Source organism: Coloeus monedula (genome assembly GCF_965178545.1).
Source record: "Coloeus monedula genome assembly, chromosome: 16".
Lineage (NCBI taxonomy): Eukaryota > Metazoa > Chordata > Aves > Passeriformes > Corvidae > Coloeus > Coloeus monedula.
This window is the reverse complement of record NC_138796.1, coordinates 2566091-2579850: the sequence shown is the minus strand read 5'-3', so window position 1 is coordinate 2579850 and position 13760 is coordinate 2566091. Positions and strand designations below refer to the sequence as shown.

At 39.4% G+C, this 13760-nt stretch overlaps 1 protein-coding gene across 1 annotated transcript; it reads right to left on the bottom strand.

Moving 5' to 3' along the window:
• Positions 1-201: 201 nt before the first annotated feature.
• Positions 202-12736, bottom strand: RSPH10B (radial spoke head 10 homolog B; the record flags this gene model as incomplete). Its single annotated transcript, XM_082292090.1, has 19 exons — positions 202-409; positions 807-1002; positions 2103-2219; positions 2731-2782; positions 3987-4160; positions 4473-4580; positions 5380-5528; positions 5629-5708; positions 5793-5901; positions 6612-6801; positions 7280-7401; positions 7879-8020; positions 8665-8841; positions 9626-9746; positions 10363-10448; positions 10996-11169; positions 11374-11442; positions 11668-11743; positions 12453-12736. 19 exons carry the CDS (start codon positions 12734-12736, stop codon positions 202-204), a joined length of 2634 nt encoding a protein of 877 aa, XP_082148216.1.
• Between the last annotated feature and the right edge of the window lie 1024 nt (positions 12737-13760).

Here is a 13760-nt window from a genome sequence, read left to right as displayed (position 1 = left end):
TGAACCATGCTTCCTACAAGTGAGGGTCTTCTGGGGTTGTTTTGGTTTGGGGGTTTTTTCCTTATTTGGAGAGTACTTTCTGGAAGCTTCAGTAGTTGCCAGCAGAGGATTTATTTATTTATTTTACATTTTGTCAGCAGGTGCTTGGTACCTGTGGGTGCTGCTTCTTCCTCCTCAGGCTGTGCTGCCTTGTGAGCCTCTTTATGATGAAGGTTCTGTCTTGGGGGCCTCTTTATTTGCCAAGAGACTTCTCTTGGGAGAGGGTCCTCTCTTGGACGTATCTTTCTTTGACCAGGCTCCTCTCCTGGGCTTTCCTTTCAGCGTTTTGACACTCTCTAACTCTGCAAGTGCCTTTTCTGCTGCAGCTGCTTCTCGCCTTTTTGCCTCTTCTTCTTTTTCAGCAATAAGTCTGCGTGAACAAAATTTGAATTTAAGGTACTGCTAGAGGTGGGAGACAGATTTATACTGGCTAAGCAACTACAGCTCTAGTCATAGTATAAGTAGTATGAAGTGTCACAGCGTAGAGAAGCAGAAAGTCTCTAATTACCTCGTCAAGTCCAAATATGTCTTAACTGCCTTTCCACAGAGCAGGACCCAAGTGTCAGGAAATACCAGAGTTAAAAGTTTGTAACCTGAAAGCAGCCTGTCTTTGTTGCTCCAGCCAGTAATAAAAAGCACATGAGTTACAATCTGTATGTTACTAATTATACCTGGGTGAGTTTCTTTTCCAGTACAGTATACTATACTTTCTTAAGCACACTTCTCATTTTTGATAACAGTACTGCCAGACAAGACTCAACACTCACCTTGCCAGTTCCTCAGATTGGATCTTTCTCAGCCCAGCTAATTCAGCATCCTCCTTTTTTACTTCTTTTATTTTTTCCCTCAGCACTATTTCATGCTCAAAAGCAGGGAAGAACTTAGTTGTGAAAAAGGTTTGCATCTGACACCTCCACAGACTCAATAGCTCGTCTTGTTCATCTTTGTCTTCTTTTGCTTCATCTGCAACATGCAAATTAAACATGTTTATTTAGCAGGGCACTTCAGTTTCAAATGTGGTTTGGACTACAATATTTCAGCTCTGATACTCTGCAAGGGGAAGGTCTGACTTCTGCATGGTACAGAAGATGAAAGGTGTGAGACACTTTGAACTGAAAGTGGGTGGCCCTTTTGTGAGGCTTCAGTGACTTGGCCCTTGAAATGGCACAAAAAGACAATGAACTCTTCCCTTTAATCCTGTAATAAGGGTCTTCTGCAGTAACCTGATGACAGTTCAGTATCTGTGACTCCTGTGTACAGGGGAAGGGAGGAACAAACATGACCACCTGAAAGGACAGAGGTGTGTGCCAGTGTCCCTTGTCATGTCAGGAAACAGGCCAGGAAACAGGCTAGGCCCAGGTGATGGGCCCTGAACAAAGTTTTTCAGATGTGTAACTGTTCAGCCATCAGATTTCAGCAAAAGAGCTGATGACTACAGAGATCCTTGTCTACCTTTGTCCTTGGATTTGAGTTCAGTATCAGCAGAAAACATTTAACAAACACAAAAAACCAACCCAGATGAGATCTGCTAATCAGCTGGAAGGAAGATGGTACAAAAATCTAGGACCCACAACATACCAACGTGCTCTTACTGATATATATCTCTTCTGCATGAATGTTGGCCTGTCCTAACATAAGGCCTCTTATCCCAGCTAGTGGTGGCACACCACTAATAATAATTCTTATATTAAGTAAAAGAAGCAGGACATAGCAGTAATACATTTTATTGTCCAGGACACTCCACAGACAGGCTTGCAGCTTGAGCTTCGATAGAGTAAATACAAATTACAGCTTATAGATCCCCTACAAATAAAATGTAGCATTTTAAATTTGAGGCAACTATGTAAGTTGGTCCTTAAATGTCTCATTTAATCATGAAGTTTTATTTTCTTATTTTTAAAAATACTTAAAGTTTTTTACAAATCTTTCTCCAGAATTAATGCTCATTTACTGCCCTCTTGTGACAAGCTGAAATCTGCATATACAATTAAAACTTCACAATTCAAGAGCTACAAGAGATTTGTGTGTGTGTGTTAAGTTCTAAAACAGTAGGACTGTTTTACCTGAGAATTCCTTTTCTGGACAGGAATCCTGTTCTTCTTTTACATCCTCATTGGGCAATGACACATCATATTTGCTTTCTCCAGGAGTTGTGGGAAATGAGGGAAGAGTTTCTGATACTGCAAATAAAATTAAAATTACTCGGCCTTTAATTCTGTGCGTGAAATACCAAGTTTGATCTTCAGCACAAACAAATATAGATTGTCATCTGACCTGACAGCCAGACCTGTGGTTAAAATACTTAAGAAATGATGAAAAGTTTGTTTCTAATGAAGGCACAATGCAGAGTTCAATCTCCTGTTTCCATGCCCAGATGAGTGGGACAGAACAGGAAGAAGTAAGGTTTAAAAAGCCTTTAAAGTTATTTTTAAGGAAAAAGTGATAGCTTCTAATTAAAAAGCACAGCAGATTCAGAGATTTCAACTTGCCCAGCTATCTGTGTACAGCAGGTATGGAAAGCTAAACATAAACCTTGCCATAATTGCCAAACTGAATGGAGCTGCCCTCTGTAACTGCAATTTATCAGCTCTTTCCATGATCAGCTCCTGTTTAATTGTTTTGAAAGTTGCAGAAAAAGTGAATCTCCTCTAGCCACTTCGTAGTTTTGTAGCCACTTTATACAGTACTCACCCAGTAGAGAAGGTAGACAAGCAAGCTGTGTGCCTTCACAAGGTCTCGGTGGCTGGCAAGAAGTTTTAAATTCAGTTACTAAATGTCTGGGCTTGTGTTCAAATTACAAAGTGAAATCCCAAGTCCCTTTGAGTCATGCAAATTCTCATCTACAAAGCATTCTGCCAACCAAATGCATCCTGCAATCATGCCTATCTCAAAACATTTAAACTGCAGGGGTGTTTCACCTTTTCAAGTACTACCAGGTAACATTTTACCTTTGATACCAGCCAGGCAAGTAGGATTATCCTATTTCAGAGCTAGGGAAAGACAGCACTACAGAGAATGAAAGCTCCTGTTCTTTGACCTGTTCCTCTGTTCTTACATGTTGCTCTACATATTGTTCATCTATTGTTCATCTGCTCCTGAGCATACAGCTCAGCTGCCTCAGAAATGTCATCACTTATGTCTGTACCAATTATACTCCTGCTGTAGGTGCACTAATGAAATGTAATGCATAAATTTTACTCTCAATACATTTAAATTAGGATTTTTCTTTTTGTTTCTTTACTATTTTAACTGGACCACTTCAGTGTACAACTGTGTCACTGCTTGCAGTTGATGAAATGGAATGGGTCCATAGGGTGGGAACAACTGGCCAAAGAATGGGAAGTGGTGGTGTGCAGTGGCACTACTGGCCTACAGAGGCTGTGAAATTATGTGTTTGTGAATACTCTTTGAATTAACAAAAATACTTTCATCTTGTGCATAATTCCAAACAATAACAATTCTAATTCATGCCTTCAACTACTCTGTTTACCCAAATTGCACCAGTGTCACAGGCAGCATCTTACAACCTATAAAATTCTTATTCAGAAGTTTAGCAAAAAGAAAAAAAGGACAGCTTAACTGCTGGCAAACAGCAAGGCTTGCTACATACAACAGAATGCCATTTTTACAGGACAATTTCAGACATTCAGCTTAATGCAGGAGAGACAGATCTTTCACCAGCCAACCAATCTGTCAGTTCCCCTTCAGAAGTACTCTGTGTATATATAGTTATCTAGGAAAATGTGCAAATGTGCTAAAATTGTCTATGCTGAAGTTACAATTAAAGGTACCAACAAAGAGAAAAAGCAGAAGGACCCAAGCCAATGATCGTTTATGGAAAAAGAAGAAATTGGTTTCCACAGACAGGAAACAGAACATTTGCAGGGCCTGACTTTGCCCTCTAAGTGGACACATAGTAACACTCAACAGGTCTGCATCAACTTTACCTGGGGCAGAGAACATTCTGGGAGAGACACAGCTGAAGTTTTCCTGGAGAACTCCTTGATTTCAACACTACTTCTTTTCTGATCATCTTGAGCTGCTTTCTCCAGGATCATATCCTCAGTAACATACACCAATGCACATTCAAGAAGAGCTTCAAAAAATTCCAGAAAAACCATCTAGAGTAAACCAAAGGCAGTGGTAAATTAGTTCATTTTTACAAAATCTCTTCATTAACAGGCCTAGGTACCTGAGCAAGCAAAGAACTCAGAAGTGCTAGTGAAGTCTCTCTGGCCTCATTTATCTAGTCAAACATCCCTTCTTCTGAAGAAAAACTGGAAACAGCCAAAGCTTAAAACATTCAGGAGGGGATATGATGTGTTACACTTTATGTAAGTCATATTGAGCTAAAACACTGCACTGATTTTTGTTTTTAAAAGCAATTTTAATTGTTCCTGTAGCAATGAACTACGGTTTTTTTCCATACACACCTCCAGATCCAGGTTGACACCACTGATATGAGGTAGGGAGGCACCAACTTTGACAAATATTCCCACAACTCTTGAAGCAGTTAATTGTTCACTGAGAAGTTTAAAATCCTGGGTAAGAATAAATGTTACATGTTAACAGCACTTAAGGCATTCCCCACATGGACCTCATCTACCTCCCTTTCAAGCCTGTGCCAAAATTTCTAGTGGTTTCAAATGATACTTCCACATACGTAATTAACAACAGAGTGAAATTCTAGTCCTACTGAAGCCTATGGGAATTTTCCCTGGACTGCAAAAGCAGTGTTACAAAAGAACTTGTGAAAGCTCATAAACAAAAATATTTAAAAATTACAGTTTTTCCATCTGATTTTTCTTCATGAAAAATTGCTTGGATTGATAAAGTGACAGTACCCAAACCCCAGGCATATCAGTGGGACCTTCATAGTAATCTTGATCTGTCCCCAAATTACTGAATTGTAGTAAACAACCTCATGTTCTTCTTGTAGTAAATACATTATTGAAATGGATTACTGTGTTACTTCAATAGCTGTCAGTCTGAGTTCTAACAATAGGACATGTTCCTATGTACATTTTATAGAGGGGGCAGAGGGAGACACAGTGGGGACCAGCAAAAATATTTCTATTCTTTAAACACATTTGTCTAGGATTTGATTATATGAAATTATAAAGTACAAAATTAGAATTCAATCCTGAAAAAGTGCATAAATAATAGTAAATAACAGTAGAACAACTGTTCCTTTACTGTTCCTTGAACAGCTTGCACAAATAACCTCACTCCTACTTTTCAACTGTGCAGAAGCCACAGGGACTATTTTAAAAGACTCATACAAACTGAACAAAGAAAGCACATCTAATCACACAGAACAAAAAAAAATTAGATTATTACAGCCAACATCCAGAGGAATTGCCTCATCTTCACTGTGGGTTCAAATGGAGGCCTGCAATGCGGTCTACAAAAATTTCTGTATATTTCCCAGCATTTGTCAATGTAGCTCATGGCAAAAGATGTGAATTGTTCACCAGAAAATAAGAGACCTTTCAAAATGAATTGGGGAAAAAATAACAGTTACAATAAACCTGTAATGCATGTGGCACTAATTAATGAATTCTGCACAGAAAAAATAGCATTGCTTACCTTGGACACAACAGGCAGAGGGCAGAACATTCCTGGACATCATTTTTAAGAAACACTTACAGAGATGAGGAACTTCGTCTCTAGAGTTGAAACAAAAATACTCTTATCTAGGAAGGCTCAAGCTGATTACACTGAAATAAATTTCACTAAAAGATGAAACTTACTTGTACTCTTCATGATAGATATGAAATGCCAGGTGAACAAGGTAGGATAAAAATGTTCTGAACACCAATACCTCATGTGGACAATGTATACTCTCAAATGGTTTATCACCTAAAAAATTAAAAAAACCATATCTCTACTGTTCTCATGTACATTAAAATGCTCATAGGCATATTGACTTGTCAGCCCCTCTTATCCTTTCCATCTCCACCTATCACAGTGTAACAACACTCCTGGAAGACTCTGACCAGACAATACAGCACTTCCAAATAAAGGTCAAGGGAGAACTGTCCACCTATAGCTGGATCTTGGACAATTCTCTTTCTAGAAATGCACCCACTCAGCATATATAGAAATAAAAGGGGATTCAAAGCTGGAGTTAAACCCTTCATATACTAAGGACACTGCAAGTCTAAAGGGAATTGATTGATTAACTGGCTCTATGGATGAAAAAAAACCCATACTACGTGCAAACCAAAGTCAAGAACACTGAAAAAAAAAAAAAAATTGTTTCTCCTACTTCTCTCCCTCTTAAAACTGTAATAGTAATGGCAAGACCAGGGGTGAATATGTATTTTGAACAGATGGCTCTTCAGTGCAATTTTTAATGTTGTATTTCGATTTCGTATTTTCTCACCTAAGGACCAGAAGTGCCCAGAGATGTGTAAATTCATCCTCTGCCAACTCACAGGCACAGAGGTACTGACTCAGGGCCACTAAACTCCCAGAGCTGAGCTGCCAGGAGACCTTGCCACTCCAACTCTCCACAGCTTACTATTAAAATTCTTTCATTCTAGACCCAGATCAGGAGGAATACAAACCTCTCAACAGCCGATCCATTTCAGCGAGAGTTACGGAGGAGAAATGAAACTCACAGTCCTTCAGAAACCTCCAGAACTGCAGCTTAGTCAGGGTGTAGGTGTTGTCAGGAGAATGACCACAGCCTAAGACTCTGTAGAAGTGGTAGGCTTTTTTCAGTTTTGAAATATGCATCAACACAGCCAATTCTACCTAAATAAAGCATGACATGTTTTTAGCATCATCTCAAAGCAAGCAGAGATCAGTTTGTACTGATCCTGTAACAGGGCAGATAATTATTTGACCTTGCAACTTAGAAGAGCATATCCCTGGCTAAGTGTTCACAAAAGCATTACTCAAAAGTAGTTTTAATACATGGGTTTTGGTGACTGATAAAAATAAATTATTCTCTGAAAGCAGACAAACCTCAGAGTACCTAAAGCTGGTTGCTCAATGCCTTTCCAGACATGTTAACCTATTTTTAATTGGCCTTTTTTAGAAGAAGCTCAGAAGAGGCAATACTGCCCATTAATTCTTTTTGCTTTTCTGTTTTCATGGCCTTCAGATTTTTGAATAATTGTTTAATAATTTAATAATGAAAAGAGTTACTTTAACACAAATAAACCAGAAATAAAATAATATGAAACACAATACAAGGGAAAACTGCAAGTATTAAACTGTAGACTCTTACTTGTTTCACTTCTTCCTCTCTGTCTTCCACTGGCAACAACTCAAGCAGTAAAGATATATCCAACTCAATATCTGATTTCAGAATAGAAGTCTCTCCCAAGGCATTAATGATTATGGTCTTTTCTATCATGCAAATAAAATAAGTTAGACAAACTAAAACAAAGTTTAATACCTATACACACAAAAAACCAAAACATGTATTATTCCTTCGTATATTACTGACTTGGAACAACAGATTCCTTCACAGTGAGGAGCAGAGATTTCATAACCAACAGCACAACAACTGAAGAGCAATTTCGTCAAATCAACCTCTAATCAAAAGGAAATGCAGATATTACATAAGCTGTGAAACTTTCAGACAGCAGTGTTCCATCCATTACAAGATGTGGTGTGGATGCGTCACTCCACTCCAAGTGTCACTCACAGGAAATGCAGCATGGAAGCAAAAACCATGACCTCCATTTTTATCTAAGTTCTTTGAAGAAATGTCTGATTCTTATGTACAAACAGTTTCATGTTACAGAAAACAGAACAACAAAATGTGAACTGAGTAAAATTTGTTTTGTTAAGCAAAGTTAAGTAAAATTTTGTTTCGCTCACTAGTGCAAGAACACCTTCTTGTGCCAGCGGCTCTCTGCTTTTTGGCTTCCACAGCAGCCCCTTGACAAGCAGGACATTCCACTGGATGATTGTCTATGAACTCTCCTTGAAACACTTGACCATTCGGGGAGACCAACACACCCTACAGACAGATTAACATAATGTAAAACAAAGATCGTAAAAAGCAACACTAATGCTCCCAGTCCAATTTCCTTTTCAGAATCTTGGCTAAAATGCAATATATGAAATAAAATACAGCAAAATAATTTTTTCTACCCTCTTTTATAATGCATTTTGTCACCCATTAAATAGGTACACTGTTGGGATAAAGAACTGCCTATATATATATTTGAAAAGTTTTTTTCCCCCATATAGAAGGACTTGTTTGCACTCCTTAGTTTGCATATGTGGCACTCCACTCAAGAGTTTTTGCAAAAGGCTGTTTTATGTAAGAACCTCTCTGTGCAAAGACAGCTTGAAATCCATTAGCTCACTGTGGAACTGTAAAATTCTGATCAACCACTGCAAAACTCAAGATGCACCTATTGCACTGAAAATCTCCACAGTGAAATGTATGTCTTTGTACACACAAAACACATCTAACCACAGAGTCAACCTGTGTCCTTGGAAATACTCCTACTGCTTTCAGTGGATTCTCTGCCCTTTGTGTGGGGATTCCATCCACACTGCAAACTGAATGTAATTTGCTGTAAAGAAATCTAGAGATCCTCTACACAGAGCAGAACAGTTTGCTCTGCTGTCATCTGCAGTTTTGTCAATACTCACCTTGCCATGCTTCTTATCACAAACCCATTCTCCATTGTACGTTGCTCCACTAGGATATATAAACAAGCCACGTCCATGGCGCTTCCCTTTTACAAAATCACCGATGTATTCACTCCGCAGAGGATACTCAGACATATACATTGCCTTAAAAAACCATGTGTGGGTGCCAAATCCATGCTGAAAAAAAACCCAGTGTGTTTAAAAAAATAGGTCCAGACTTTGGCAATTCTCTGAAATAAAAGCCCCCAGCTAATGGCTGCAGCACTTCACAGCAGGCACAGAACTGCATCCTACAAAGGTGCATGGGAGAAGCACCCAGAGGATACAGTGCATCAACATATAGCTGAGCAAGCTCTACCACAGGACTCCTAAAGTCACCCGCCCTTCCTCCCTAAATCCTTCTCCCACAGTGCTGAACAGCCAGGTGAGGAACACCATGCCACAGAGCCAGGATATTACACAAGCTGGACTCCTTGACAATTTTAAGCAGAGTGAAAAGACAGAGCAAGTAGCTCACATTCTTTTTGAAACAGAATAATAAATGGAAGGAACTGAAAATGCCACAAAATTGTCTTCCATCATAAAACTTTTCCAAGAGGGAACAGTATGGCCTAGTATTTTACAGGTGACACAGAAATAAACTGCCACATATACCTACTGCTGAAGTCATAGCTCAAGCTAAGTCACAAACACTTCTTTAACTTTTTTTTAAATTGAAAAATGTTTATATTTTCCACTAGGAATTAAATTTTGATTTTATAAGACTAAATCAAAGCCTTTTAACAATTTGAATATTGCTAACATGAGAATCAATTTACAATAAAGAACACGTTTCTGCTATCTCAACTGGCAAAAATCGTACAAAGCTCCTTTGATATTGCACAAAACTCCCTATTTAGCTTTCCTAGAGCAGTGGACAGATGCTGAACTAAAGAAAGGTTTCTGGGGAAGAAATGAATACCTGTATGCCACACACCCACTGTCCTGTATACTCTTGATTAGCTGCCAGCCATGTCATTTTTCCATGTCCATGTCGTAGATTTTTCTTCCACTGACCTACATAGGTATTTCCAGACCTGTAGCTGCAAAAAAACAACTAAAGTTAATTCACACTAAATTCTATGCTGATCTTATGAAAGGTTTATGTGAAACCTCATTGCTAATAAATTTAGAATGTATTAAGGCTAAATATAAGCATTAAATTGAAAATTGACTCATTATGACATGGATACAGAGGTTTGAGTAGCCACTGTTTACCTCCTATTTTTAATTTAGAAATCACTAAAAATATTAATCAGCTCCTTTTCCCAAAAAGTCTTTGCCATAGCTATTAAAAATATTTGTTTATATGTAACTCTATAGATAAGTGATTTACTCATAAGGCACCTCCATCTGCTCAAATCAATTGAGTGTGTTTGGTTTTAAATCTTGAATTGTGGTTAACCACAGCTGATTTGGGATTTTGTCTTTACCTATTGTTTTGTGCAAATGGTCAGTAGAAACACTGCACATAAAAATAAACTTAAAAGAAAGCTTTGTTATGACAAAGCACTTTGTACATTTTTTATTCCACTGCAGAAGGTACACACTACTATGAAATGACAGCATTTGTATCCCTTTTAAACAACACAAGAAACTGTAACATAAGACACATAAAATAAAAAATGTGAGGGTAAGAACAAGTGTTATCATATTTACCGTCTCAATCCCTGTCCTTCTCTGACATTATTTACCCATTCACCTGAATACCAGGAGGTATGTTCCTCATCATAATAAATTACACCCTGAAACAAAGAATTCAGTCAATTTAAATACCTAAATATTCATCTACATGAATAAAACACCACATACAAATTATATGACACTTGTAATCACGTTCTAATACTTAAGAGTCACTTTGATTCACTGTACTGAAAGCAACTGAAGGGATACAATTAAATTAAAAAAGCAACCTCTTTTGATTAATATTAGGTAAGACCTTAGAAAACACTAAGTGTTCAAAAGAAAAATCCTATTACATTACATCAAAGTCTACCATGTTTTACAAACCCCTTGGAAATACTTTAAGAGAGCTAACCTTGGCATCTTAATTACAGTACTCACTCTGAGGTCGATCAGTTTTCTGACCCATTCAGAATTTTACTTCCAACAGTAGGTCTACAGTATTAACTGTATTCACAACCTCAGAAAAACTCCCTAGGAGAAACAAATCTCCACAGAGCATAAGACCATGCAACAGAACAAAATACTTTTGCAAAATCTTTGCACAGTAACACTTGCTAGTTTTGAAGGCATCACCCGAGCCCACACTCTCATTTAGTTGTTACTGACCTTTCCATGTCTTTTGCCATTGCACCAATCACCATGGTAAGAAATTGGACGAGTACCACTCCTAAAAAATCCATATCCATGCCTAAGTCCATCTTTGATGGATCCTTCGTAAACACTGCCATCACTCCAGGTATAACGGCCACCAAGCATCTGCACATTCTTAATAAATGTTCCCTGAAAGATTAAATTACAACATTAAAAACTAAGACTCTGTTCCCCAGCTTCCTGGGACAAGTCAGGCTTGTGATTGAAATTATTGTCACAGCTCCGCAGTCACCACCTGTACTGTACCAATTACTGCAACTTCTCTACTTTCCTTCAATTTGCACATCTAACTGGGTGCAACTGTGTTCAGTTATAACTTAAATTGTGCTTTACCTCGTACTTTACTCCATCAGCCCACGTGTAAGTCCCCTGTCCATCCATACGTCCTTCAGAAAATAGACCCTTCAAAATGAAGAGAATAGCATCATTTGCAGATTTATTCTTACCCCAGCTGAAGCCTACAGCAACTGTAAGATTTCAAAAGAATGACATGTTAATTCCCCTCCAACTACTGGTTTCAAATCAAGAGTTTTAATGCCAGAAACTAACAGAGTTTTCAATGCTTCTCAGTGCTCTTGAGACAGAACTTATTCCATTACTATCTTTTTTTAAAATTGATACACTCACCTTGTATGTATTTCCTCCCTCAAAACATATAAATCCTTCACCCTCATAGAATCCATCAACTTCTTCACCTTCATAGCTACAAAGAAAACAAACTAAAGATGAAGATTTCAAGTCACTGCTAATAGATCTAAATCACATATAATAAATGACCTTTGATTTACCACAGTCTACACAGAGGTCAGCTGTTGCATCTTGTGTAGAATAATGAACTACAAGAAAATTTCCAATTTTTTTGAACCTTCCTTGTAACATTCCATGTAATTTTTGTGTTGCCTCAGACCCATAATTCCACCAATTAAGGAAAAAAATCACATTGGTAGCATTTACTACCTCACAGCCAGGCATGCTGGAATATGAAAATTACATATAATTCTCTTGAAATACAAAAGGATTTTGTTAACATCGCCATTCACCTGCCTCCTCAGTTTTGGATATTCTGAAGGGGTATGAGCAGCCCTAAGCATTAAAAGGCAGCAGCAGCAACTAAAGATTACATGATATATTTTCTTCATCATCTATATATTTTTAACAAAACTTCATTGAAGGTGAAAAAGCTAAAACAATGAGGGTTTTCGCAGACAGAGAGCACGAGCAGCACTCTAGTATGCAAGAAGGCAGCAGAATTCCACATGTACGTCTCCTAAGGTGTCACTGCTACTAGGTCTGAATAACCTGATTTTCTGCTTCAAATAAAGAGTCAAATCTGTGTTTGTATGACACTGGCTACAGCAGAGATACTTAAATGAGAGTTCTTGACTTCACTGCTGTATTTGAAAGAAGTTTACCTTTTTATAATCACTTGAGCAAGAATAGGCTCCTCGTGGAACGGGGGAACAGGCTGGACTGGTGGTTCCTCTACCTCTACCTCTTTGTCTGGTGCCTCTGGAATTGCCTGAGTTTCTTCACTCACTGACTCATTCTGCAAATCTGGCTGCGTTGTTAAGCTACTCTCAGCTGTAGGACCTACAGATTCTTCTGACTTCTCACCAGCTTCCTTCTTACCATCTTTCTTGGCATCTTTCTTCTTGACATCTTTCTTCTTGACATCTTTCTTCTTGCCTTTTGGCATAGCTACTGAACTGTCTCAATGTGTATTTTCCTTCTGAAAAAGGAAAATTTACTTCTGTCTTATATAAGTATTTTTACCTCATAAACTAGTTTAAAAACCCAAAACACAGACAACTAAAAAAAAAAAAAAAATCAGTATTTCTGTCATTATATGTTCAGGTATTTAAGTTATTTCTGTAACAGCAGTTCCTCAAGGCAGGGGTGGCAGCTTGTGGCAGGGAGGCCACAGGGTAAACAGGGAGCAATGTCTGTGAATTACCTCCAAGTCTTCCATCAAAACCACTGTGATGGAAGTGGTGTCAGCAGACTTACTTTTGCCACATGGAGATCACCTTTACTCGATTTTTAGGTGTCTATTAGATTTAATTACATGGAAAAGTTGAAAGCCATTTCTCAAAGATATGCATTCAGCAAGTTCTTGGAAGATACAGCTGCACTACTGTGATTGATTTAATTTGCCTTCCAAGTTATGAGTTGCAGATTGAACCACAGCACAGCATAACCACTCTAGCTTGTAGTTATTTTGCCAGTTGAGAGCTACCTGAAGGTTACAGGACTGCCTGTACCACAGCCGGGTATCACCGCTTGGCAGCGCAGGAACCCAACCCGCCAATGCTGCAGTGGCGAGGGCTGGCAGGGACAGCCTCAGGCCCGCGCCGGGTTCTCAGCACCGCTGGGTGACCGCAGCCCCGGCACCCGAGCGGGGGAGGACGGGGGAAGGCCGGTGCCAAGCCCGTCCCACGGAACGGCGCGGCCAGGGGGATGCCGAGCCCTTGCTGAGGGACGGTGGGACCGGGTCGGTGCCGAGCCCTGGCTGAGGAACGGCGGGGCCGAGCCCTTACCGAGCCCTCACCGAGCCCTGGCTGAGGAACGGCGGGGCCGAGCCCTTACCGAGCCCTCACCGAGCCCTGGCTGAGGAACGGCGGGGCCGAGCCCTTACCGAGCCCTTACCGAGCCCTGGCTGAGGAACGGCGCGGCCGGGTCCGTGCCGAGCCCGTACCGAGCCCTGGCTGAGGAACGGCTCG